This window comes from Rhineura floridana, chromosome 1 (assembly GCF_030035675.1).
Source record: "Rhineura floridana isolate rRhiFlo1 chromosome 1, rRhiFlo1.hap2, whole genome shotgun sequence".
NCBI classification, from domain to species: domain Eukaryota; kingdom Metazoa; phylum Chordata; class Lepidosauria; order Squamata; family Rhineuridae; genus Rhineura; species Rhineura floridana.
Window position 1 is genome coordinate 26,290,803 of NC_084480.1, and position 25,404 is coordinate 26,316,206.

A 25,404-nucleotide genomic window follows, 5' to 3' on the forward strand; every position below is an offset into this window, starting at 1 on the left:
CTTCAAGGGGAATTATTGTTAGTGGTCCCCATGGCTCAGATGCATGGCTCATATCCTCCAGGAACAGTGTGTTGTGGGCCCAATTCTATAAAACTCCCTTCCTGATGAGGTCAGACAGAACTTGCTGCCCTTGCTGAAGATTTTTTTTATTCCAGCAGGCATTTTTACTGAAGTCTGACTTTCTTGTATCAACTGATTTTTACTTCCTTTGGATTTAATTCCTTGTACACCGCTTAGAGATAATTGCAATTAATCAGTACAGTATATAAATTGTCTGAACATGGCTTACATTCATTTCTGTGTAAAGGAAACAAAATAATTTTTTAAAAGTCAATAACTATGTATAATTTGGGAACTTAAAAACAGTGTGAATGATATTAATTGCATTCACCTGACTGATTTTTGTTCCTAACTACAGACAAATATGTGATCTACAGCAATTTCTGCTTCCTTTTCCATTGGAATTCTCCAACATCATAGGGATGGGGAAATTCAGTTCGCATTTAAAGCTGATTCTATCAAATTCACACTTTCCAAAACAATATGAGCATGGAAACACAGCCTTCCTTCTAAATTTGCACTTATGCCAATTTTGTGATTCAGTTCCCCAATCAATGTTTCCAAAAATGCATATACCAGGGAAAAGTGTGCATAAAGATGAATATGTTAGTGGGAAATAACAAATGCATTATATTTTGAGAAATTACTTCCAAAAATGTGTATATTAGTCAAGATTGCATACAAAAATGTGTTTTTAGGAGAAATATGCAGTAAAATGCTAAAGAATTTTCATGACTTTTTTTAAAAAAAATTGCAAATTACTGCAGAAATCTGAAGAAGTGAATTTATGACTGGAAAAATGAGAAACTGAGATAGCTGAAACTGATAGATCCTTCCATCCCTACACTTGAGTGATACTAAGCACCCCCGTTTCTTAGTGGAGTATACTTGTACTGCTGATGGTCAAATTACGCATGACAATTACGTTGTTTGCCCTTGAGTGCAGAAATACCCAACATAGGAAGCCCAGCCTGGATTGGAATCCTGGACTGGGGGATACTTTGCCCCCTGCTACATTCCCAATCTGGATCAAGGGCCCTACACCTGCAATTTGTGTGGGTGGGGAAGCCCACTTTCACTACAGTGGGAGTTTTCCCCCTCATGCAAATTGCAGAGTGGGGAGCAGATCCAGATTAGGACTGCAGCAGGAGGTAAAGTCCCCCCACCTGCCCCCCCATTCAAGGGTCCTGGTTCAGACCCCCTGCCCTGGCTATTTCTGCAAGAAAAACCCTACACTTAGAAGGTGGACAGTGTGATTAACTTAATGTGTACTTTGTCCCTGTGTAACCAAGAGCAAGAAGTACTGAGCTCCTTGCAGAACCGTTTTTGTCATTTGAATAACTTGAGCATTTCACAGGCTGTTTTTAGTCCTCAGTTTGTCCTCTTATTTGTTTCACCACCCTTCCTTTGGTCTTATTTGATTTAGATTGTATACCTTTTTGGCAGGGACTGGTTTTTATTGTTTTATTTTATGTACAGTGCCATGTGCATTTGATGGTGCTATATAAATAAATAATTCACAAGTAGACCTGTAGGTTGATTCCAGGACATGATGGCCTGTATGCAAATAGAGGAGTTTGTGATGAAGCTAAGCAGGTTGAGGTCTGGTCAGTAAACTACCTGGTATACCACTTTGCATTCTGTGGGAGAAAGGTGGGGTACATGTGACATATATACATGTGCATTATTTGGTTGCTCAGCAGGTTATGACTGAAAATATCAAACTTTGTTTGATGTTGTTGCAGTCATCAGGTGGTGAACATATGTGTGTGAACAGGGCCTGAGAAGTGTTAGAAATTTAAAATCAAATGAAAAACAAAAGGATCATAACAGAGGTCTGGTTTTTAAAAAAATGCCTCTTCCATTTTTTGTATTTTATGAGCTTGCCCACTTTTAAAGATCTGAGTGCCATATTCTTTTCCAGACAACCTGCCACAGGCCACAGGCCAGTGCTAGGTAATAGCAGGTGGAGCACTGAACTTAAATTTTACCTCTGAACAGCAGACTAGTTGTTGGACGTGGGGCAAGAGCAACTCCTGTTTGGGTTCTTTTGTTTGTATTCCAGAAGGAAGATAGAGTTAGGGTCCTCCAGCTGGCTAGGCTTGCCTACCTTTACCTGTTCTGATATGCTCAGGGAAGCTGACCTGCCCCTCCTTCCTTTGTCTTCTTCTTCGACCATCCAAGGAGAGAGGAGACATCTTTGTCTTTGCTCTCTTTCCTGAGCCATGATGGCAATACCCAAGTCTGGGCATTGCGCCTCCAACTTAATTAGTTAGGAAAGGCATACCTAGTTCTAACTATCTACTATGTATTTCTATAAATCAATCAGCTTTTCTTATTTTACTAAGTCTGAAGTCTAAGTGATCGAAATGCAGGGTAAAAGCCTGGTATTAGGTCAGGGCTGGCACCAGGCATGCTGGGGCTCTTGGGCACACACACAACCCACCTACCTGTCTCTTCTGTCTTTTGCGGCTGTGTGTGCTTAGCATGCATGCGTGCCATCAACCAAGATGGCGGTTAGGTTTCCCTAAGGGACTGAAGCCTCTGCCGCCATCTTGGTTGATGGCACACATGCATGCTATGTGTGTACATTCCAGCCATCAACCAAGATGGCAGCAGGAGCATCAGCACTTTAGGGAAACCTCGGCCGCCATCTTGGTTAATGGCAGCCCGGCCTGCGCAGCCACAAAAGACAGAAGAGACAGGTAGGTGGAGCCAGTGAACGGGCAGGTTGGCTGAGAAGCTCTCTCCCTGCAATCCGCAGCAGCTGCTCTGCCACAGATCACGGAAGAGGAGTGCAACTCCTCCCCTACCCTATTGAGGGGGCCCGACTTGACCGCCCTTTAGCACCGACCCTGACTTAGGTAAATACACACACTGGCACACATGCAGCTCAGACTGCTGAGTAACTCTGCATATATATTTCCATAACATGAAAATGGTGGATGTCCAACCTGTCCTGGATGGGGTTGCACTCCTCCTGAAGGAGCAGGTTCGTAGCTTGGGGGTTCTCCTAGAACCATCTCTGTCACTCAGGTAGCCTCGGTGGCATGGAGTGCCTTCTACCAACTTCGGTTGGTGGCCCAGCTATGTCCCTATCTGGACAGGGATAACCTGGCTTCAGTTGTCCATGCTCTGGTAACCTCCAAGTTAGATTACTGCAATGTGCTGTATGTGGGGCTGCCTTTGAAGATGGTTTGGAAACTGCAGCTTGTGCAAAATGCAGCAGCCAGATTGGTAACAGGGACCAGACGGTTCGAACTTATAAAACCGATTCTGGCCCACTTGCATTGGCTGCTTGTATGTTTCCAAGCTCTATTCAAGGTGCTGGTTTTAACCTATAAAGCCTTACACGGCTTAGGACCACAATACCTGGGAACGCCTCTCCCGACACGAACTCACCCATATGCTACAGTCAACATCCAAATCCCTCCTCTGGGTGCCTACTCCGAGGGAAGCTCAGAAGATGGCAACAAGGGAGAGGGCCTTCTCAGTGGTGGCCCCCAAATTATGGAATGATTGTTTTGACAAGGTGCGCCTGGCGCCAACACTGTTATCTTTTTCGTGCCAGGTCAAGACTTTCCTCTTCTTCCAGGCATTTTAGCATGTGTTTTTAAATTGCTTTTTAAAAATGTGTTTTTAAATTTGTGTATTTGTTTTTAATGTTTTTAATTGTTGTAAACTGCCCAGAGAGCTTCGGCTATGGGGTGGTATACAAATGCAATAAATAAATAAATAACACTAGTTTCAACACACACCCCTATATCCTCCATCCAGATAAGCAAGAGGCATTATTAAAGTTCAAGTACAGAATCAAGCTACACAAAGATACTTGAGGTGCAAAGAAGGGTCAGTGAAGGAGCGAGTTCTGAGGTCTGAAGGGTCACATCTGGCTCCCAGGCCTGAGATTCCCCACCCTTAATTTAGTCGCTTATTGTTGGTGTGAGTTCTATGGGGTTTTTTGTTTCCAATTTCAATGTCTTGTAAACCACTCTATTACTATCAGAATAAAGGGGAGGGTATAAATTATCTTAATAAATCGAGTCTTTCCCAGCTTGCGAACGATTGGGTGCAATCTTATAGCTGCAACCCATACACACACACACACACACACACCTCTACGTCTTCAATAATTCCAGAGAAAAGAAGGTGAACCAGAGGTATTCATGTGCTCAGCTGTGAATTCTCTGTGATACGCATCAGTCTGGTGCAGTTATTCAGGGAGACACCCGAAAGATGCACTGTAACCGAGACTGTAGCCAGAGACAAGGGATAACGGAGCATCCAGAATCTTCAGATGGGCTAGAAGAACACAATCTATTTCATTTATTTATTATTGCATTTATATCCCACTTTTCCTCCAAGGAGCTCAAAGTAGTGTACATGGTTCTCTCCCTCCTAATTTAATCCTCACAACAACCTTGTGAGGGAGGTTAGGCTGAGAGGCAGTCACTGGCCCAAGATCACCCAATGTGCTTCATGGTCTGAATGGGGATTTGAACCCTGGTCTCTCAGGTCCTAGTCCAACACTCTAACCACTACACCACACTGGCTTATGTAAGGGAATGGCAACATGTGCCCCAGCGTGGTTCAGTTAGGAACTTAGTAAGCTCATGGTTGTTGCATGTTACCCAGATTTCCAATTTAAAGTACAATTGCTACTTCCACAGCCACTTGGGGGGAAAAACAGGAGCAAGCTGTACAGTAAGTTTGGCACAAGCATGTCCTTGAGGATTCTCCAGGCTGGTGCACAGGACCATCTTGCTTGTGGTGGCCACGCTGATTAGCAAAAATGTCAAGGTCTCATTGTTGTGCACATACCAAATGACCTATTCACCATGAGAAGGGAGAGTTGATAAGAGAAGCCAGAAAAGACATTTCCATGCTTCTGTAAGCAGGGTAGTCATGGCCTTCACTGATTGATTACTCAAGTGCAATATCAAGTTACCACTTGACTACTCAAGTACAATATCAAGTTACTACAAGAAACCAGTTTAGGTGATGTTGTGTTTGTCCTTGTGTTTGTCCTTGTGTTTGTCCTGGAAGAGGAGAGAAGTGCTCTGAAGTTGGGAGTGGTTTATTCCACTCCTGTGTCATGGTCAGATCACTATCTGGTAAACATAGACTTCTCAATGCCGCACCCCCTCCGCAGGGGTGAAGGACCTATTAGAATGGTCCGCCCCAGGCGCCTGATGGATCCGGATGGATTCCTAACTGCGCTAGGGGAATTGGAACCTGCTGAAGGCCGCCCGGTCGAAACCCTGGTGAGGGAGTGGAACGATGAGATCACCGGGGCATTAGACCGGGTGGCTCCGAAACATCCTCTCCCCCTGAATAGAACTCAGTTAGCGCCGTGGTATACACCACGGTTGCGTTCACTGAGACAGGTGGTGAGACGACTAGAGCGCCGGTGGCGGAAATCCCGCTCCGAAGATGTCCGGACACAGGTTAGAGCAGCAGTAGCTGCCTACCAAGTGGCAATAAGGGCAGGAAAGAAGGCTTTCTTTGCTGCCTCTATTGCGTCTGCGGAGTGCTGTCCCAGGAGGCTGTTCCAGGTGGCTCGTAGCCTGGTCGGTCCAGTTGCTCAGGAACCCTTGGAACAGTCAAAAGCCTCCTGTGACAGATTGGCAAAGCACTTCGCCGATAAAATCGAACACTTGCGGAGCTTGATCCCGTGCGCCGTGGATACAGTAAGTGAACCAGAGTTGGCCAGTTGCAAGCCGGTAAATTGGGATTGGTTTCGGCTTCTCCTTTCTGAGGATGTGGACAAGGTGCTCTCGACTGTGAAGCCTACCACTTGCCTAACTGATCCATGCCCATCGTGGCTCTTAATGAGCTGCAAAGAGAAATTGGGCGAGGGCATCAAAGCGGTGGTAAATGCATCCTTGCAAGAGGGTGTGATGCCATTAGCTTTCAAGGAGGCAATTGTAAAGCCCATCTTAAAGAAGCCCTCCTTGGATCCCCAAGTTCTTAATAACTTTCGCCCAATTTCGAATCTTCCATTCTTGGGCAAGGTCATTGAGCGAGTGGTGGCCAACCAGTTGTCAACACACTTGGATGAAACGGATTACTTGGATCCATACCAATTGGGTTTCAGGACTGGTCACGGAACTGAAACAGCCTTGGTCGATCTGGTAGATGATATGAGGAGGGCATTAGATAGGGGAGAATTCACCTTTCTTGTCCTCCTCGATCTCTCAGCGGCTTTTGATACTGTCGACCACAGTATCCTCTTACATCGTCTGGAGGGATTGGGAATTGGAGGTACTGTATTGCAGTGGTTCCGTTCCTTTCTCTCCGATAGGTGCCAACAGGTAGCATTGGGGGAGGAGGTTTCAGACCCTTGGCCTCTCAGTTGTGGTGTGCCACAGGGTTCTATCCTCTCTCCCATGCTATTTAACATTTACATGAAGCCGCTAGGGACAATCATTAGGAGATTTGGGCTGCAGTGTCACCAATATGCGGATGACACTCAGCTCTATCTCTCGTTTAAATCTTCACCAGAGTTGGCTGTGGAGACCTTGTCCAAGTGCCTGGAATCCGTGAGTGGATGGATGGGAAAGAACAGGCTGAAGCTGAACCCCAATAAGACCGAGGTGCTGCTTGTGGGGGACAAGAGAAGGTTGGGAGATGTTGACCTGAAGTTCAACGGGGTGAGTCTTCCCCTGAAGGACCAGGTCCGCAGCCTTGGGGTGGTACTTGACTCCACGCTGTCCATGGAGGCTCAGATTTCGGCAGTGAGCCGGGCAGCCTGGTATCAACTACACCTCATACGAAGGCTGAAACCCTACCTTCCTGCTCATCAGCTCCCACTGGTAGTACATGCCCTGGTCACCTCTCGATTGGATTACTGTAATGCGCTCTACGTGGGGTTACCCTTGAAAACGGTCCGGAAACTACAACTTATACAAAACGCGGCGGCTCGACTACTTACGAATAGTCGCCGCCGGGATCACATCACACCTGTGTTGTTCGATCTACACTGGCTTCCTGTTGTTTTCCGGGCCCAATTCAAAGTGTTGGTATTAACCTTTAGATCCCTATACGGTTTCGGCCCAGTTTATCTAAAGGAGCGCCTTCAACGCCACCAATTATGCCGCCCGACACGATCAGCCACACAGGGCCTTCTCTCAATCCCGCCAACAAAAACAGCTAGGTTGGCGGGAACTAGAGAGAGGGCATTCTCAGTAGCGGCCCCCACCTTCTGGAACTCCCTACCACAAGATCTACGGCACGCCTCTTCCCTAAATGTTTTCCGCAAACCCTTAAAGACCTGGCTCTTACAACAGGCCTTCGGGATTTCCAGGGAGGGCTCACTGTTATGATTAAATGCCTCATGCCCTGCATTGTTATTCCTTTTGCTGTTGCACTGTTCTATTTTGTATTTTATATTTATTGCATTGTGTTTTAATTTTCCACATGTAAGTCGCCTAGAGTGGCCATTGGTCAGATAGGCGACACATAAATTAAATTTATTTTTATTTTTATTATTATTATTATTATTATTATTATTATGTTTCCTCTTCAGGGACAGGCCATATGCAAGTGAACCTAGGGAATGCTTGCACCACAGACAAATTGGTTTAATGGTCACTCCCTCTCTCTGGGGAACATCACGAAAGTAGCATAACTGGGGGGAGATCAGGACTATGGTTCATGATCGATAAGGAGTTGGCAAGGAAATAAGTGAGTTCCGATCTTCAAGGCCAGGTTAATTCCATCCTAGGGTAATAGAGGAATTTGTCAAGTTCTTTGTCCATCATCTTTAAGAGATCATGGCGAACGGGTGTGGGGACATTTACCTGTCTTCAGTTCGGTGCCACAGTACTTATGTAGGGGGAAAGGGAAGATGTGGGAAACAGATTTTGATATTGGTAAAGATACTAGGAAGGATTATAGTGGAGCCCATTTGTAAGCATCTTGATAACAATGCACTGATTACTAGGGGTCAGCATGGATTTGTAAAAATCTTATCTCTCCTTTTTTATTGGGTTACTAGCTTAGTGGATTGTGTGAATGCTGTAGATATAATTTATCTTGATTTCAGCAAAGTATTTGACAAAGTCCCCCATAACATTTTACTTCACAAACTGGTGAAATGTGGGCTAGATAATAATACCATCAGGTGGATTCACAGCTGGTTGGAAAGCCATACTCACAGAATGCACAACAGTGGTTCTTTCTCAAACTGGAGGAAAGCTTTGAGGGGGGTGCCACAGGATTTTGTCATACAAGTCCTATAAGCAACGGTTGAAGGAACTCAGTATGAAGCTGTGGGCATACTGGTGGCTTCAAAAGCAGCGAGAATGGTTTTTCTGGCTGCATTTTGAAGTGACTCTGCCCTCAGCTAGACATACCTCTCTTCTGCACTGTTGACTTCAAATGTTTCAGGTCTGCCCACAGCAAAGTGTTGGGCCAAACATTGTTTCTGCCTAAGCATATAGCAAAGCTTTTTCATTGGCCACATCTGAAGGGGCAACAGGTTGATCTACTAATCAGTTGCGAAATGTGTCTGAAACTGAATAAAAAATCTCAAGCTGATCCAACCAGGTTTTAGAGTAAAAAGGGGCAGAGTTTGACTAGCCTCATGTGCCCCCATTTTCAGAAAACAGAGCTAGAGACGCACTGGAACCAGCACAACAGTTAAATGTGTCTCTACCCTATGAGAGGACATTATAGTACTCTTGAAATACCCAAACAGTCTGTGTGAAGAAATGAAACTGTTCAGCCATCCTGACTTTGTATTTGGTTATAAAATGATTGCTTCCTATGTAGAGACTGTTCTTGTGAGGTGTTTCAAAAGATCTTAAAAAATTCAAAAGATCAATTTAGGAAACTGAAATCTAAAAGGGGTGGGCAAAGAAATCTAGTTACAAAACTCTACTGCCCCCTCTGACTGGCTAAAAAGATGGGCAAGGGGAGTTGTAATACTGTATGCAAGCGTATCTGCTAGAAATCAGAACTCAGGAGAGAGAAAGTTGCAGAAACTCCTAGGACAAAAGAGGCTCAGCATGAAAGCAAAAAGGCTAGAAGATGCACTGACTGTGGATTAGGATAAGCTGCCGAAAAATTGGCTTTGTTGCTAGGTCTTGGCTAAAGTATGAACGCAGTTCAGGCAAGGTTTAGAGGGATACGTCTGTCCATGTAATTTTCATATCCTAATGTCACACTCCAAGGGGTGTAATCAGGGGCTAGGGTTTCAGTCCCAGGAGACATACAACTCTCACCAAAGTACTCAACACAACACAGGTAGAGTTAAGAGTGCAGTCCAGGTCCAAACATGATCCAGAAGCAAGGTCAGACAATGTCAACATCACTAGGAATTCTGGCAAGATACACCACAGCAAGGGGCCTAGAACCAGCAGCAAGGCGCCAAAGACCCATGTTGTGTTTTCAACAACTAAAAGGCTCACAAGGAAGACCTTACATATGCTAGACCATACCCTAACCACAGCTGCTGGTAGTAAAGGAATTTCAGGGATTGCTTACTCATATGTAGATCCTTTACTCATGAGCTGCACTATGAGTCTGAGTCCATAGATGTATGCAATGTTATCCCTGTTTAGCCTGGTCCTGGACTAGCATTCTGGGGTACTGAGAGATGGCTCCATCTCTTCCTCTGACAGTTCCTATTCTTAATGTTTTAAATTGTCTTAGTATCTTAAGTGTATGTTTCATGGTTTTAATGTCATGAATAGTTTAATTCTATTTTAATTGTATATTTTTTTACCTATGTGTAGTTTTTATTTGTAAGCCGCCCTGAGTTCCAGTTTTGGAAAAAGGGTGGGGTAAAAATAAAGATTTATTATTATTATTATTCCAAGGGTTCTTCAGCAGGTCTCCCACCTCTCATGCAGGCATGGCTCCAGCAGTGGCCCATGTGGGGCACTGGCCGAGGGCCCAGGAGTGCAGGGGGGGGCCACTGGCCCCAGCAGAATGGGCTCTGCTGCTTGTTGCCAACCCTATCCTATTCCAATGGACAGGGAGTGGTTTTTTCCCCACTAGGTTATCTTTTTATCCAATTCACAAGGGTGGGGGGGAAATTGAGGGGTTAATACCATAGAGGTGAAAAGCTAAACCCAGAGGGTCTCCTTCATTTGGCCCCTCTCATTCAGTGCTAGTGTTGAGGAGATTGTCTATACTAGTTGCCTCCTAATCTCTGTGATATTAACCCCTTAAATGCACTCCAGCAGAAGGGCAGAAAGAAAGAGCAGTGGCAGCAGCTCTAAGCCAGGCTGGATCATGGAGGAGCAAAGGAGGAAGGGGAGTAGGGTTCAGGGCCTGAGACTGATCCTGTATCTTTAGAAGAGAAAGTCAGCCAAGTGCAGGTGTTCTTGCAACTCTGTAATGGGAAAAACCACAAGGTGGAATTCTCCCTCCCCCCTCCACGACTTTTAAAGATACAGAAGACCTCTTGGTTGCCAGGCCCAGCCTCAAAGAGGTCTTCTGTATCTTTAAAAGTCGGGGAGGGGGGAGGGAGAATTCCACCTTGTGGTTTTTCCCATTACAGGGTTGCAAGAACACCTGCACTTGGCTGACCTTCTCTTCTCCTAAAGATACAGGATGAGTCTCAGGCCATGGACCTGGCAACCCTAAAGAGGAGACTTCCTTGCATGGTGTGCTGTGCTGCAGGGCAAACAGCAGGGACTCGGTGGCAGTAATAGGGGCTCTGAAGCCATGGCAGGAATGCTTCCAATGCACTTAGAGGCAGAGGTTTGGCATTCCCCGTCCCTCTCCCGTCTGATTCCTCTGTCACCCCAGTCTTTCTGTTCAGGTTTTGTTTTAGGTGAAAAGGGTGAGCCCAAGAGGAAGGAGGAGTGTGATTTGAGGAGGAAAACAAGAGGGTAAAGGGCACTCTGATAGCCTTTGCCCATGGGCCCCCAGAAACCTGGAGCCGGCCCTGGGGATCCTCAGCCCTGGTTCCAGGAGACTCTGCCTGCTCCTCAAAGTCCTCAAGCTGTGGAGTTTGTGGTCCATCCTCAGGAGGACTCCGCTCTGGCACCATACATGACTCCCAATTACTCTTATGGTTAACTGCTAAAACTGCTAAAATATCATCACAAGAACTTCTTTTTCCAAAATCTTGAGTAAAAATGAATGTGTTGATTTTCACCACATGCCTAATTCCCTTCCCATTCTACCCAGTACAGTGAGTTGGCTAGGATTGTAGCAAAGGCATGTGTCCCCAGTTCAGACCTCTGGAAGGGCTAAGTTAGCTGGCTTGCTCGCCTCCCCGTTGTGCAGCTTTTCCTCTGTGGCTGTCACACAGAAGAGGGCAAAGGCTTGTTTTCTGCTGTCCCAGAGTGCAGGTATAGATCCATTGGGCTTAAATAATAGGAGGGTAGATTCTGGTTGACTATTAGGAGAAATCTCTGGATCGTAACAGCAGTTTGACAATGTGGTAAAGATGGACTTCCACTTGCTGGAGGTTTTCAGAGACTAGACAGGGATGTTCTAGCTCTAGATCTCCTGCATTGAGCAGGGGGTTGGATTAGGAATGGTGGACCAATTTCAGTCCTGTCTATACCAGTTGTACTTGATGATGCTCCTCCACTTAGAGGAAGTGGTATGGAGGGTAGGGGGGAACATAGCTGCTCCCATGTAAAAACTAGGGCAGACATGTGGGGGGTTTTGTACAATTTGTCTAAGAGTGGTGGAATATCAAGTCCTGTCATTTTGAGGTGGACTTGCTCTATTCTATTCAAAGTGTGCATCAGAAAGAGGGTTCAAATGCTAGCCACTCCAGGCTGTGAGTGACTCGATGACTTCTAGAGCTTTGTGAAATGGGAAAAAGTGAAACCCACGGAGGCAGCACTAGAAGCCTCAGACCAAGTTGTAATGGGATCCACAGGACTGCAGTTTCTAAAGCAAGCTAAAGGAGACTCATGATCAACATCCACATGGATAAAATCAGTTATGTCTGCTTTGGAATCTGAGTTCTCTGGTTTCCTCTTCTATCCAGAGACGATTGGAGGTTGGACCACCTCAGTGATTCTAACCCTGAGGAATGTAAGTTCTCAGAGGGAATTAAGGATTTCTAACACAATGCTCAGCTGTCTCAACAACCTCCAGCACCCAGGATTCTTTGCTGGAAGCCATGACAATTTAACTGATATAAAACTAAATTTGTTGAGAAGGTATGTGCACAGTGTTTCAGTGAACTCCTTATTCACTTACAGTTGACCCCAAATATATACAATTATGGAATTTGCTTGAGAAAAAAGTCTCATTTTTTTCTTTCTCCTCAGGTGTCATCCTTGGATTTTGTCTCCGGTCATATCACTTCAGCTACCGAGAAGTGAAGTACTTTTCCTTCCCTGGTGAACTCTTAATGAGAATGTTGCAGATGCTGGTTTTGCCTCTCATTGTATCCAGCTTAGTAACAGGTATACTCTTTTTCTTTCTTTTTTGTTTCTTGTCGTTGATGCTGTTCCCTCTTTTCGTTTTGTAATTGGGTGGTCATGAGAAAAAAACAAACTTACAGTCAAGTGCATGAAAGATTGCAAACTCCAGAATTCAGATATATGATGTTTTGATGCAATAATACAGGGGTCACCAGCATAGTACCCATGGGTGCAATGGTGCCCTTTGGGTCTTTTCTTGCTGCACACAAAACCTCTGAAACCCTCCTTCCATTGCTCCCTTGAGCAAGGGTTACCTTTTTCTCCCTTAAAAATGAAGCTAAAGGGGGCAGTAGTAGTAATGGGGGACTTTAATTATCCCGATATATGTTGGGAGACAGAGTCAGCCAAACACAGCTCCCCCAAGACATTCCTGGCTTATGTTGGAGATAACTTTCTCCTCCAGAAAGTGGAGGAAGCAATTAGAAGATCAGCTATCCTTGATTTGAAAGAGATGACTTGGTGGATGAAGTGGCAGTGGTTTATTTATTTATTTGTTAAATTTTTATACCGCCCCACTAGCATAGCTCTCTGGGCGGTGTACAACAGAAAGTATATACAATAAAATCACATAAATCGGTACAAAAACATATATATAAAAATCCACAAATCTAAAACCAATTTGAACATATTAAACTGAAATGCCTGAGCAAAGAGAAAGGTTTTAACTTGGCGCCGAAAAGATAGCAATGTCGGCGCCAAGCGCACCTCAATAGAAAGACTATTCCACAATTTGGGGGCCACCACTGAGAAGGCCCTGGTTCTTGTAACCATCCTCCGAGCCTCTCTGTGAGTCGGAACTCGGAGGAGGGCCTTCGATGTTGAACGTAGTGTACGGGCAGGTTCATATCGGGAGAGGCGTTCCAGGAGGTATTGTGGTCCTGCGCCGTATAAGGCTCTATAGGTTAAAACCAACACTTTGAATCTGGCCCGGAAACATATAGGTAGCCAGTGCAAGCGGGCCAGAACAGGTGTTATATGTTCGGACCGCCTGGTCCTCGTTATCAGCCTGGCCGCCGTGTTTTGCACAAGCTGTAGTTTCCGAACCGTCTTCAAAGGCAGCCCTACGTAGAGCGCATTGCAGTAATCCAATCGAGAGGTTACCAGAGCATGGACAACTGAGGTGAGGTCCTCCCTGTCCAGATAGGGACGTAGCTGGGCTACCAACCGAAGTTGGTAGAACGCATTCCGTGCCACCAAGGCTACTTGAGCCTCGAGTGACAGGGAAGGATCTAAGAGTACTCCCAGACTACGAACCCGCTCCTTCAGGGGGAGTGTAACCCCATCCAGAACAGGGTGCATATCCACCATTTGATCAGAGAAATCACCCACCAACAGCATCTCAGTCTTGTCTGGATTTAGCCTCAGTTTATTAGCTCTCATCCAGTCCATTATCGCAGCCAGGCAACGGTTCAGCACATTGACAGCCTCACCTGAAGAAGATGAAAAGGAGAAACAGAGCTGCATGCCATCAGCATACTGGTGGCAGCTCACTCCAACACTCCTGATGACCGCACTCAGCGGCTTCATGTAGATGTTAAAAAGCATGGGGGACAGAACTGACCCCTGCGGGACTCCACATTGGAGAGCCCACAGTGTCGAGCAATGTTCCCCAAGCACTACCTTCTGGAGACGACCCGCCAGGTAGGAGCGGAACCACTGCCAAGCAGTGCCCCCAACTCCCAACTCCACGAGCCTCTCCAGAAGGATACCATGGTATCAAAAGCCGCTGAGAGATCAAGGAGAATCAACAGAGTTACACTCCCTCCGTCCCTCTCCCGACATAAGTCATCGTACAGGGCAACCAAGGCTGTCTCGGTGCTAAAACCGGGCCTAAAACCCGATTGAAATGGATCTAGATAATCAGTTTCATCCAATAGCGCCTGGAGCTGGGCAGCAACCACTGGTTCCAAGATCTTGCCCAGGAATGGAACATTCACTACTTGTCTGTAGCTATTAAGGTCTTCTGGGTCCAAGGAAGGTTTTTTCAGAAGTGGTCTCACTACTGCCTCTTTCAGACAGCCAGGGACCACTCCCTCTCGTAAAGAGGCGTTTATCACTTCCCTGGCCCAGCCAGCTGTTCCATCCCTGCTAGTTTTTATTAGCCAGGAGGGGCAAGGATCTGTTGACCCTTAGGCAGGACTGTCACTAGTAAGTTTCCATCAAGCCTGGAAGCAAGGAAGTGCTAAGCAGGGGTTAAGCTGCTTGCAAGGCCTTGCAGAGAGCCTTGGCACGGACCATCAAGGCCAGCACCTGCTGTCAAGGCAACCAGGGAGATATAGGCTGGGAAAGTTCTGCCAGCCTTCTGTGGGGGTTTTGTTTCAGAGTGGAGAGGTTCTTGTTAGGAGGTGTCATGGGGGAAAGTGAAACCGCTTGCATGCTGCAAGCCTTAATGTCTGAAGACTCTTAACCAAGTTCTTTGTCTGTGGATTTCTGGACGTCTTGCTCTTCAGTAGTAACGCGCTGACACGCAAATTACCGCACACACCAACAGGGTTATGGGCCCAGATCCAGCGCACTTTACAACAGAGTAAAGACTGTTCAGGACTGAGTCAGTGCTCCGGGAAGGCTGCTTGATCATGCCTGGAAGAGGTGAGCAGTGATGGCAGTTAATATGTCAGCAGGTATGCCCATGGAGAGGCTTACAGGGACTAATTACGCCAGCTGGAAGCTGAGGATGAGAGCTTTCCTAATCAAAGAAGATTTGTTTGAGGTAATCGACACCACCCCACCAGCGGCTCCTTCGGCGGCTTGGATGCGCAAAGATGAGAAGGCGCAGGCATTTATTACTTTGGCACTCTCTGACTCTCAATTGCTCTATGTCAGAGATGAAACCACAGCGAGAGGTATGTGGGACGTACTACAGAATGTTCATGTTCAAACGACAGCGGGGAGCAAATTGTGTTTGGCCAGAAAGCTGTACCAGATGCGTTTAACGGAGGAGAGCACCATGGCTGAGCATCTCACTGAATTCAGGCGGTTATTTGCTGAATTAGCAGATAGAGATATGGAGCATAGTGATCTTCAAAAAGTCTACTTGGTGTTGGCTTCACTGGATGAGACATGGAATAATCTGGTGATGTCCATGGAGGCGATGCCCGATGGAGGCTTAAACTTGGACTTTGTTGAAGAAAAACTGAACCAAGAGTGGCAGAGACGACAAGAGAAGAAAAAGACTGAGCTAAGAGAAGCTGTCAGAAGCAAGCAGGCAAGCTTTAAGGAGCAGCAGGGTCATAAAACCTGTTATTTTTGTGGAGCGCGTGGGCATATTCAAAGGAAATGTGTAGCCAAGCTGAAAAACAGAGACAGAGGCTGGAGGCAGGCAAGCGTGAACTTTGTCAGCGAAGGGAAGCCTCCAACTAAAGCGACGGATTGGGTGTGTGACAGTGGAGCATCCCATTGTCTCCTAACAGATCCCAGTTTATTTCACACGTCAACAGCAGTGCAGGACTCTGTTTTACTAGCGGATGGATCCAGGAGAGACGTGCTGGCACGAGGGTCAGTGAAATTACGTGAAATTGGAATTATCACTGATGTTCTGTATGTACCTGGATTAGCCAGTAATATTTTGTCTGTCAGGAAATTAGTAAGTATTGGATTTTCTGTGGTGTTTGAAAAAGACAAATGTATTGTGCTGAAAGGGGGTGAGGTCTGCATGCAAGGGAGCATTATAGATTCACAGTTCGTCATTCAGAGCAATCATGCAGAGTGTGCTGTGTTGAGTGCTGAGAGACAGGCACACAGAGGTTGCGTGCATGATTGGCACAGGAGGCTGGGGCATGCAAACTATGAAACCATTAAGAAAACACCTACACATAGTGAGGACTTGAAACTGACAGATTGTGGGCAATTGATTGATTGTGATGCCTGTCATGAAGCGAAAGCCACAATTGCACCCATAAACAGGGAGGCGGAAAGCACCACAACCGCACCCTACCAGCTCATTCATGTAGATCTATCAGGGCCAATACAGAGTTCACGAGGAGGTGCGAGGTACTTTATGGTCGTGGTGGATGACTTTTCAAGGTTCTGTCATGTTTATTTGCTCAAGAGAAAGGATGAGGCAGAACAGAAGCTGCGTCTGCTCATCAAGAGAATTGAAACGCAGCATAACGTTACTGTGAAAGCCATATGTTCAGACCAAGGGGGGGAATTCACGGGCAAAACATTGCATGAGTTCCTGGAAAGTAAAGGAATAGAACAGCAGTTCACAGCCCCATTTTCTCCATTCAGTAACGGTCTTGCGGAGAGAAAAAACAGGTCCCTTCGGGAAGCATTGAGAGCAATGCTGGGGGATTCCAGCTTAGCAGGTTCTTTCTGGGGAGAGTGTATTTTGTATGCGGTTTACATACAAAACGGTGTTGCACAGTGCACTTGGAATGTCTCCATATGAAAAACTCACGGGGAGAAAGCCTAGGGTGCAGCACATTGAGAGGTTCGGTGCTCGATGCTGGGTTCACATTCCACAGGGAAAGAGACGTGGCAAACTGACTCCCAGAGCACAGGAAGGGTTTGTGCTGGGTTTCCAGAATGCCTATTACAGGGTGTGGGTTCCTAAGACACAGCAGGTTGTGCTGAGCAGAAGCATTAAAGTCTCAGACAAGCCTTGGGACCAAAACCAAACAGTTATACTCAATGGGTCAGACAATGCACCTACACAAGGGGTGAAAACAGACAAATTCCACTAAAAGATGCTTTAAATGAATTGATCTGGGGCAAACGTAAAACAAAGAAAAGAAAGGCTGATGATCTGACAGCAAATGGGCAAGCCATGCCAGGTACAAGTGCGGCTGGTGATGGTGCAGTGGGAGCCGAAGCTCCAGTTGCCTTGAGGCGCTCTGAGAGGGCTAACATTGGGAAGCCGCCTGACAGATTCACAGTGGGTATAGTCAGCGGCCCGGGTGTATGCAAGGAAATTGAAATGGATGCAGAAACGTTATACTTGACTTGTGTGCAACCAAAGTTTGAATAAAGTTTGAAAGAAATCAGTGGTAATGTAAATAAACATGTAACTGGAAAAGTAATATATTGAACTGAAAATGTACTGAAAGTGAACAAAGTGAAATGTAACTGTATTGTAATGCAATGTAATGAAATGTGTTTGAGTCTTGATGGAAAGGTGGGGGCTGTTGACCCTTAGGCAGGACTGTCACTAGTAAGTTTCCATCAAGCCTGGAAGCAAGGAAGTGCTAAGCAGGGGTTAAGCTGCTTGCAAGGCCTTGCAGAGAGCCTTGGCACGGACCATCAAGGCCAGCACCTGCTGTCAAGGCAACCAGGGAGATATAGGCTGGGAAAGTTCTGCCAGCCTTCTGTGGGGGTTTTGTTTCAGAGTGGAGAGGTTCTTGTTAGGAGGTGTCGTGGGGGAAAGTGAAACCGCTTGCATGCTGCAAGCCTTAATGTCTGAAGTAAAAGACTCTTAACCAAGTTCTTTGTCTGTGGATTTCTGGACGTCTTGCTCTTCAGTAGTAACGCACTGACACGCAAATTACCGCACACGCCAACAGGATCTAGTGTAGAAGTGGTTGCACGCACCTGTCCAAGTACCTTGTCCACGTCCTCGAGCTGAGCCAACTGAAACTCATCCAATAAAACATGACAAGACTGTACTCCGGACACCTCATTAGGATCAACTGCTGTAAACTGGGAGTCCAAGTCCCGGCGGATGCATAAGATCTTATTCTGGAAGTGCCCAGCAAATTCATTACAGCGGGCTACCGATTGCACTATCATGTCCTCGGGGCCAGAATGAAGTAGCCCTCGTACAACTCTAAAAAGCTCCGCTGGGCGGCAAAGAGATGACTTAATAGTGGCAGCAAAGTATTGTTTTTTCGCCACCCTCACCGCTCCTAAATACAGGTTAGTAGAGGCACTCACCAGTGCATAATTACATCTGTCAGGAGTTCGCCTCCGCTCAAGCCGCCTCCTATCCTGTTTCATTGCTCTCAGCTCCGGAGTGTACCATGGAGCTGTATGAGCTCTACACAGGAGAGGGCGCGCAGGAGCAATCGTGTCAACAGCCCGGATCATCTCCGTATTCCACAGTTCAACCAGGGCTTCGACAGGAGCGCCAGTCTTATCAGCCGGAAACTCCCCCAGAGCCCTTTGAAAACCTTCAGGATTCATTAGTCTCTGGGGGCGGACCAATTTAATAGGTCCCCCACCCTTGCAGAGGGGAAAAGCCGCTGTAAGTCTAAACTTCAACAAGCGGTGATCTGTCCTGACAAAGGGAGAGATGTAAAACTCCCCACATCCAGATCACCATCCCCATGTCCAGTAGCAAAAATAAGATCTAGAGTATGTCCTGACACATGTGTTGGGCCACTAACATATTGGGACAGCCCCATGGTTGTCATGGAGGCCATGAAGTCCTGAGCCACCCCAGATAGAGTAGCCTCGGCATGGATGTTGACATCCCCCAGTACCAATAGTCTGGGGGATCTCAGCAATACCTCCGAGACCACTTCCGTCAGCTCAGTTAGGGAAGTCATTGGGCAGCAAGGTGGGCGGTACACCAACAATATTCCCAGTCTGTCCATTTGACCCATCACAAGGTACAGACACTCCAGACCAGTTGCTACATGGACATGGTGCTTGATGAGAGAGATGGAACTCCGATAGACCACAGCAACCCCACCTCCCCGACCCTCAGATCTACCATGATGCTGAACCGAATAACCCGGTGGGCAGAGCTGGGAAAGACTAGCCCCTCCCTGCTCACCCACCCAGGTCTCGGTAATGCATGCCAGATCGGCTGCCTCATCCACAATGAAATCATGGACGAGGGAGATTTTATTGTGTACCGATCTGGCATTTAAAAGCAGCAGCTGGAGATCCGAGAGTTGGCTGAGAGGACAACCAACAACCCTACGGATGTGAGAAGGACCGGAAAAAGGCACAGCCACTACTTGTCTGGGCCGCGTTCCCCTTACCTGGCACGTCCTTCTCACAGCGCCATACCTCCCTCTGCCCGTCACTACATTAATTGGGGCCCCCTCAAGTCCTCCCGTTTGTTGCAAAAGACTCTTCCCCAGACACATAATAAAACTTATATATACAGACTCACACACTCACTCACCATCAAACATAAGCACATATACACACCACACATTCATTCATGCCAAACACACCAAACACATGTGCCGCCAATGCTGCGGGCCAGGAAGGGCGTGTCGTGCTGCGCCCTGCCGTTGATGTCGCAGTCAATGTCGCTGCTTCGCACCCCACCGTCGATATCGCGGGCCAAGGAAGGCGCGTCATACTGCACCGCCGATGTCACAGGCCAAAAGGGTGAGTCGCACCCCGCCGTCGATGCCACGGGCCGAGGAAGGCGCGTCGTACTGCGCCGCTGATGTCGTGGGCTGAAAGAGAATGCGCCACACCGTGCCGCGCCACCGACACCGCGGGCCGAGAAAGGGGCGCGCCGAACCACGCGGTATTGTATCGCCAATGCCGCGGGCCGAGGAGAGCCAAGGAGGGCGCGTCGCCAATGTCATGAGCCAAAGAAAGTGTACCACACCACGCCGCTGACACCACAGGCCGAGAGGGCACATCGCTGATGTCACAAGCCAAGGAAAGTACGGCGCCACCTTCTCCCTCCCAGGTCTTGCTCCTCCGGAGCCACCAGCGAAGGGCAGCCGCGCCGCAGCCTCTCTCCTCCGCCGACCAGACCCGCCACTCCCCCTCTCCAGCAGGACAAGAACGAGGCCGCCCAGGAGAAAAACAAGCCTCTCCGCCCGAAAAGGCAGAGGAAAATGCCGCAGGAACACCCACGAACTGCCGCCGGAGGAAAAGGTAAAAACTGGGGAGGGGAACCCCCGCAAATGACGCCGGGGGAGAGGGGAAGAGGACACTTGCTCACCCAAAGTTCCATGCAAGCCCAAGAGATGTTTTAAAAGATGTTAAAAGGATAAAAGGATAAAAGCGGCGGAGCTCCAAACAAACATCCTCCTACTCCGCCGCCATCTTGCCTATTTGTTAATAGGGGAACTCTGGGGGAAAGTGACCACACTATACTTGAGTTCTTTACTGTAAAGGAAGGAAAACCTGAGAGTAGCCATTACACGTACCCTGGACTTCAGGAAAGCCGATTTTAATAAACTCAGAACAATGGTAAGTAAGGTTCCCTGGCAAGCGACCCTAATGAGAGAAGGAGTCCAAGATGGGTGGGAGTTTCTAAAAGAGGAAATTCTAAAGGCACAATGGCAAACAATTTCATCAAGGAAAAAAGGGGGAAGACAGCAGAAGAAGCCAATATGGCTTCACAGAAAGCTTAGAGATGACCTGAAAACAAAGGAGGACACATACAGGAAGTAGAAGGAACAACAAACCACAAAGGAAGACTAAGACAGGTAGCATGGAATTGCAGGGATGGCACCAGGAAGGCTAAAGCCAAGAACGAGCAGAGGTTAGTGAGAGATGCCAAAAGCAAGAAAAAAGCTTTCTTCAGGTACGTCCATAGTAAAAGACAGAGAAAAGAAATGGTGGTACAGCTACTCAATGGGGATGGCAAAATGATAACAGATGACAAAGAAAAGGCAGAAATGCTCAATTCCTACTTTGGCTCAGTCTTCTCCCAAAAGAGGGTCTATAACCCTCCTAGGAAATGTGAAGTTGAAGGGGCAGGATTGCAGCTTGAGACTGATAGACAAATGGTCAAGGAATACCTAATCACTTTGAACAAGTTCAAATCTTCAGGACCCAATGAACTGCATCCTAGAGTATTGAAGGAACTGGCTAAAGAACTCTCAGTACCACTGTCCATTATCTTTGCAAAATCGTGGAGGGTGGATGAAGTGCCAGATGACTGGAGGAGGGCTAGGGTTGCTCAAAAAGGAGGAACCTGGGAACTACAGATGAGTCAGCCTGGTATCAATCCCTGGGGAAATTCTGGAGCTGATTATAAAGCGGCCAGTCTGTAAGCACCTTGAAAAAATGCAGTGATTACTAGAAGCCAACATGGATTTATCAAGAACAAATCCTGCCAGAAAATCTTATCTCGTTTTTTGATCAGGTAATCTCCCTGGTAGTCTTTGGGAATGCTGTGGACATAATATATCTTGACTTCAGCAAAGCTTTTGAGAAAGTGCTCCATGAAATTCTGATTAGCAAGCTAACTAAATGTGAGCTGGATGGAACAACTATCAGGTGGATCCACAGTTGCCTACACAATCATACTCAAAAAGTGCTTATCAATGGTTCCTTCTCAAACTGTGGGGCGGTAACGAGTGGGGTACTGCAGGGCTCAGTCCTGGACCCAGTGCTCCTCTACATTTTTACTAATTACTTGGATGAGGACATGCAGGGAATGCTTATCAAATCTGCAGATGATACAAAATTGGGGGGAATAGCTGATACCTTGGAAGACAGACACAAAATTCAAAGGGATCTTGATAGGCTGGAGCATTGGGCTGAAAACAACAGAATGAAATTGAACAGGGATAAGTGCAAAGTCCTACACCTAGGAAAAAGAAACCAAATGCACAGTTATAAGACAGGATACTTGGCTCAGCAATACGACATGTGAGAAGGATCTTGGGATTGTTGTTGATCACCAGCTGGATAAGAGCCAACCGTGTGATGTGGCTGCAAAAAAGGCAAATGCAATTTTAGGCTGCATTAACAGAAGTATCGTTTCCAAGTATTGGTTCCTCTCTATTCAGTACTGGTTAGGCCTCATCTTGAGTACTGCATCCAGTTCTGGACACCACACTTTAGGAAGGATGCACACAAACTGGAACGGGTTCAAAGGAGGGCAATGAGAATGATCAGGGGACTAGAAACAAAGCCCTATGAGGAGAGACTGAAAGAACTGGGCATGCTGAGCCTGGAGAAGAGAAGACTGATGGGAGATATGATAGCACTGTTCAAGTACTTGAAAGGTTACCACACAGAGGAGGGCCAGGATCTGTTCTTGATCATCCCAGAATGCAGGACACGGAATAATGGGCTCAAGTTACAGGAAGCCAGCCATGGCACTCATTAAAAAATCCAAAATGTGCCCACTAGCTTAAAAAGGCCAGTGACCCCTGCAATAATACACAGTGGGGGTTATTAGGAAAGAGATTGAAGAATAAAATCCTTTATATATGGAGGGAGGGGCAATATCTCAATAGCAGAGCACATCCTTCACATGCAGACAGTCTCAGGTTCAGTTTCTAGCATCTCCATTTAAAAGGGTAAAGTTGCAGCTGATGAGAAAGACATCTCTCCACTTGAGATCTTGGAAAACTGCTACCATTCTTAAACTGGAAAGCTGCTACCAATACTGAAATTGATGGGCAAATAATCTGACCTGGTATAACCTTCCTAAAACTGTCATTATTGCAATGCCCTTAGTACACCTGTAGTGCTGGAAATACTCTACAACATCCTTCTCCAACCCGTTGCCTTCCAGATTCCCCCAGACACCTGGTTGGCCACTGTGAGAACAGGATGCTGGACTAGATGGGCCAGTGGCCTGATCCAGCAGGCTCTTATGTTCTTAGATGTTGTTGGGCTCCAACTCCCATCATCCCTGGCCACTGTTTATGCTGGCTTGGATTGATGGGAGTTCATTTATTTATTGTATTTGTATACCGCCCCATAGCCGAAGCTCTCTGGGCCGTTTACAGTAACTAAACTAAGTTGTAGTTCAACTGACATCTGGAGGGTATGAGGTTGGAGAAGACTGCTCTACAATAGCCTTTTTGAGATGGGCCAACTAGAAAAGAGTGACCAACATGATCAGTGGACTGGAGCACCTCCCTTACAAGAAAAGGGCATAATGTTTGGGTTATTTAGTGTAGAAAATGATGAGGAAGGGGGAGAGGGACATGATAGAGTAAATACTCTTATCATGTCCTCCCTTCCTTGTCATTTGTTTCCTTTATTTAAAATATTTCTTAACCGTTCTTCATCACAAGTTTTCAGGGCAGTGTTCAAAAGTGTGAATAAAATGAATGCATAGAACATATAAATATGATTTAAAATCATAACTAAATACTGCAAGATCAAACAAAAACAGTAAAAACTTAACATCATCTACAATCTAAAATGCCAGGGCAATTAGGAAATATGTCAAGGGTGATGGGAGTTATAGTCCAGCAACACCTTGAGGGCTACAGATTCTCCACCCTTGCATGCAGAAGGTACTTGGTTCATTACCAGTATTTCCAGGTAGGACTATCAGCTGGTATAGCACAGTGGGGAGGAAAGCCTGGCTGGGAGTCCAGAGTCTGTGAGTTCAAATCCCCACTCGTGTCTTCTGGGTGTCAAGGGCCAGCTAAAGATCACCTCCACCGTGAGTGACTCAGGGGTTACGTGCCCTGCCATCTGTGCAGCCGTGGGCAAGCTGTGTAGTCCCAAGGAGCTCAGTTGCCCCTCAGCTGACAGGTACGGACAAGAAAGGGGCTGGCTTGTGCAGCTGTGGCAAGCTGAGCAAGCCCTAGCCAGCTGGGGAGGATTAGCCTCAGAGGGAGGCAGTGGTAAACCCCCTCTACATACCTTTTTGATTAGGAACCATATGGCAAGGCAGAAAAATCAGGTGTGTACTGTGGTCAGTAATGGCTCTATTACAGTACTTGCAAAGTCTCTAAAAAACTAAAGTATGTACACACAGTATTTTAATAGTACTGAGGATCAATGTGTTGCCAGATATCCATTTGTAATTTTCATCTCAGATCTTCAAAACCATTAAAAAATGTTTGAATTGTTTGGAGATGGCAAGGAAGACAGTTTGAACTGAGGGTGAAATTACATATGATGCATGTTTATCTTCCTTTTACAAGCAAGAGTGGATGGGGAAGAGGACTGTCTCTATGATTTTCCCCAATCTAAATCCTTCCCAAAACTGATTCTAGCCCCACAAAGGGAAAAATGCAGGCATTGGCTATGAATTGGTATCCACTGAAGGATTATAGGCTACAGTATTTCTACATGAGATTGGGGTGTGCACCGGCCAGCTGATTCACTGTGGCTTCCAATTTGGTCCTTCATAAAGCTGCTCAATTCAGTTTGAACCAATTCAGAGACTGCCTAGTTCAAAACAAGGTCTGAATCTACCCCCCCAGTCTCATTCACTATTGGAAAACAAAAAATGGGTATGACTTTTTTTCCCTCTAACAGAAATGGATGAAATATGGAGAAATAGTAGCCCTTCCAGAATGGATAAATCCTGCCAAATTGCAGGCAAATAAGTCTAGGGGATAATGTGCTTGACACCTCTAAACTTGGGTTTTCCCCCAAAAAAAGGAATAGTCAAAAAGCTTTTTTATTTTTCGACAGAATTTGTGGGCAAGGCTACCTATTCTGAACACATAAGAACATAAGAAAAGCCTACTGGATCAGGCCAGTGGCCCATCTAGTCCAGCATCCTGTTCTCACAGTGGCCAACCAGGTGCCTGGGGGAAGCCCGCAAGAACACTCTCCCCTCCTGAGGCTTCCGGCAACTGGTTTTCAGAAGCATGCTGCCTCTGACTAGGGTGGCAGAGCACAGCCATCATGGCTAGTAGCCATTGATAGCCCTGTCCTCCATGAATTTGTCTAATCTTCTTTTAAAGCCGTCCAAGCTGGTGGCCATTACTGCATCTTGTGGGAGCAAATTCCATAGTTTAACTATGCGCTGAGTAAAGAAGTACTTCCTTTTGTCTGTCCTGAATCTTCCAGCATTCAGCTTCTTTGAATGTCCACGAGTTCTAGTATTATGAGAGAGGGAGAAGAACTTTTCTCTATCCACTTTCTCAATGCCATGCATAATTTTATATACTTCTATCATGTCTCCTCTGACCCGCCTTTTCTCTAAACTAAAAAGTCCCAAATGCTGCAACCTTTCCTCGTAAGTAGGGTTGACATATTGCCCGGTTAGCCGGGTTTTACCCAGATTCTTTGCATGCCACCCGGCGCCCGGCTAACCCCTTAGGTGGCCCGGATTCTCACCTTTAATTAAAAAAAAAAATTAAGTTCCTAG

General features: G+C 46.5%; 1 protein-coding gene across 4 annotated transcripts in view; it reads left to right on the plus strand.

The window, feature by feature from the left end:
- SLC1A3 (solute carrier family 1 member 3) overlaps positions 1-25,404 on the plus strand; it is a 90,063-nt gene that overhangs the window by 26,525 nt on the left and 38,134 nt on the right. For all 4 annotated transcript variants that reach the window (XM_061616459.1, XM_061616449.1, XM_061616468.1 and 1 more), the window contains exon 3: positions 12,309-12,446. In XM_061616459.1, the coding sequence (XP_061472443.1) occupies positions 12,309-12,446 (138 nt within the window). The remainder of the gene's footprint in view (positions 1-12,308; positions 12,447-25,404) is intronic.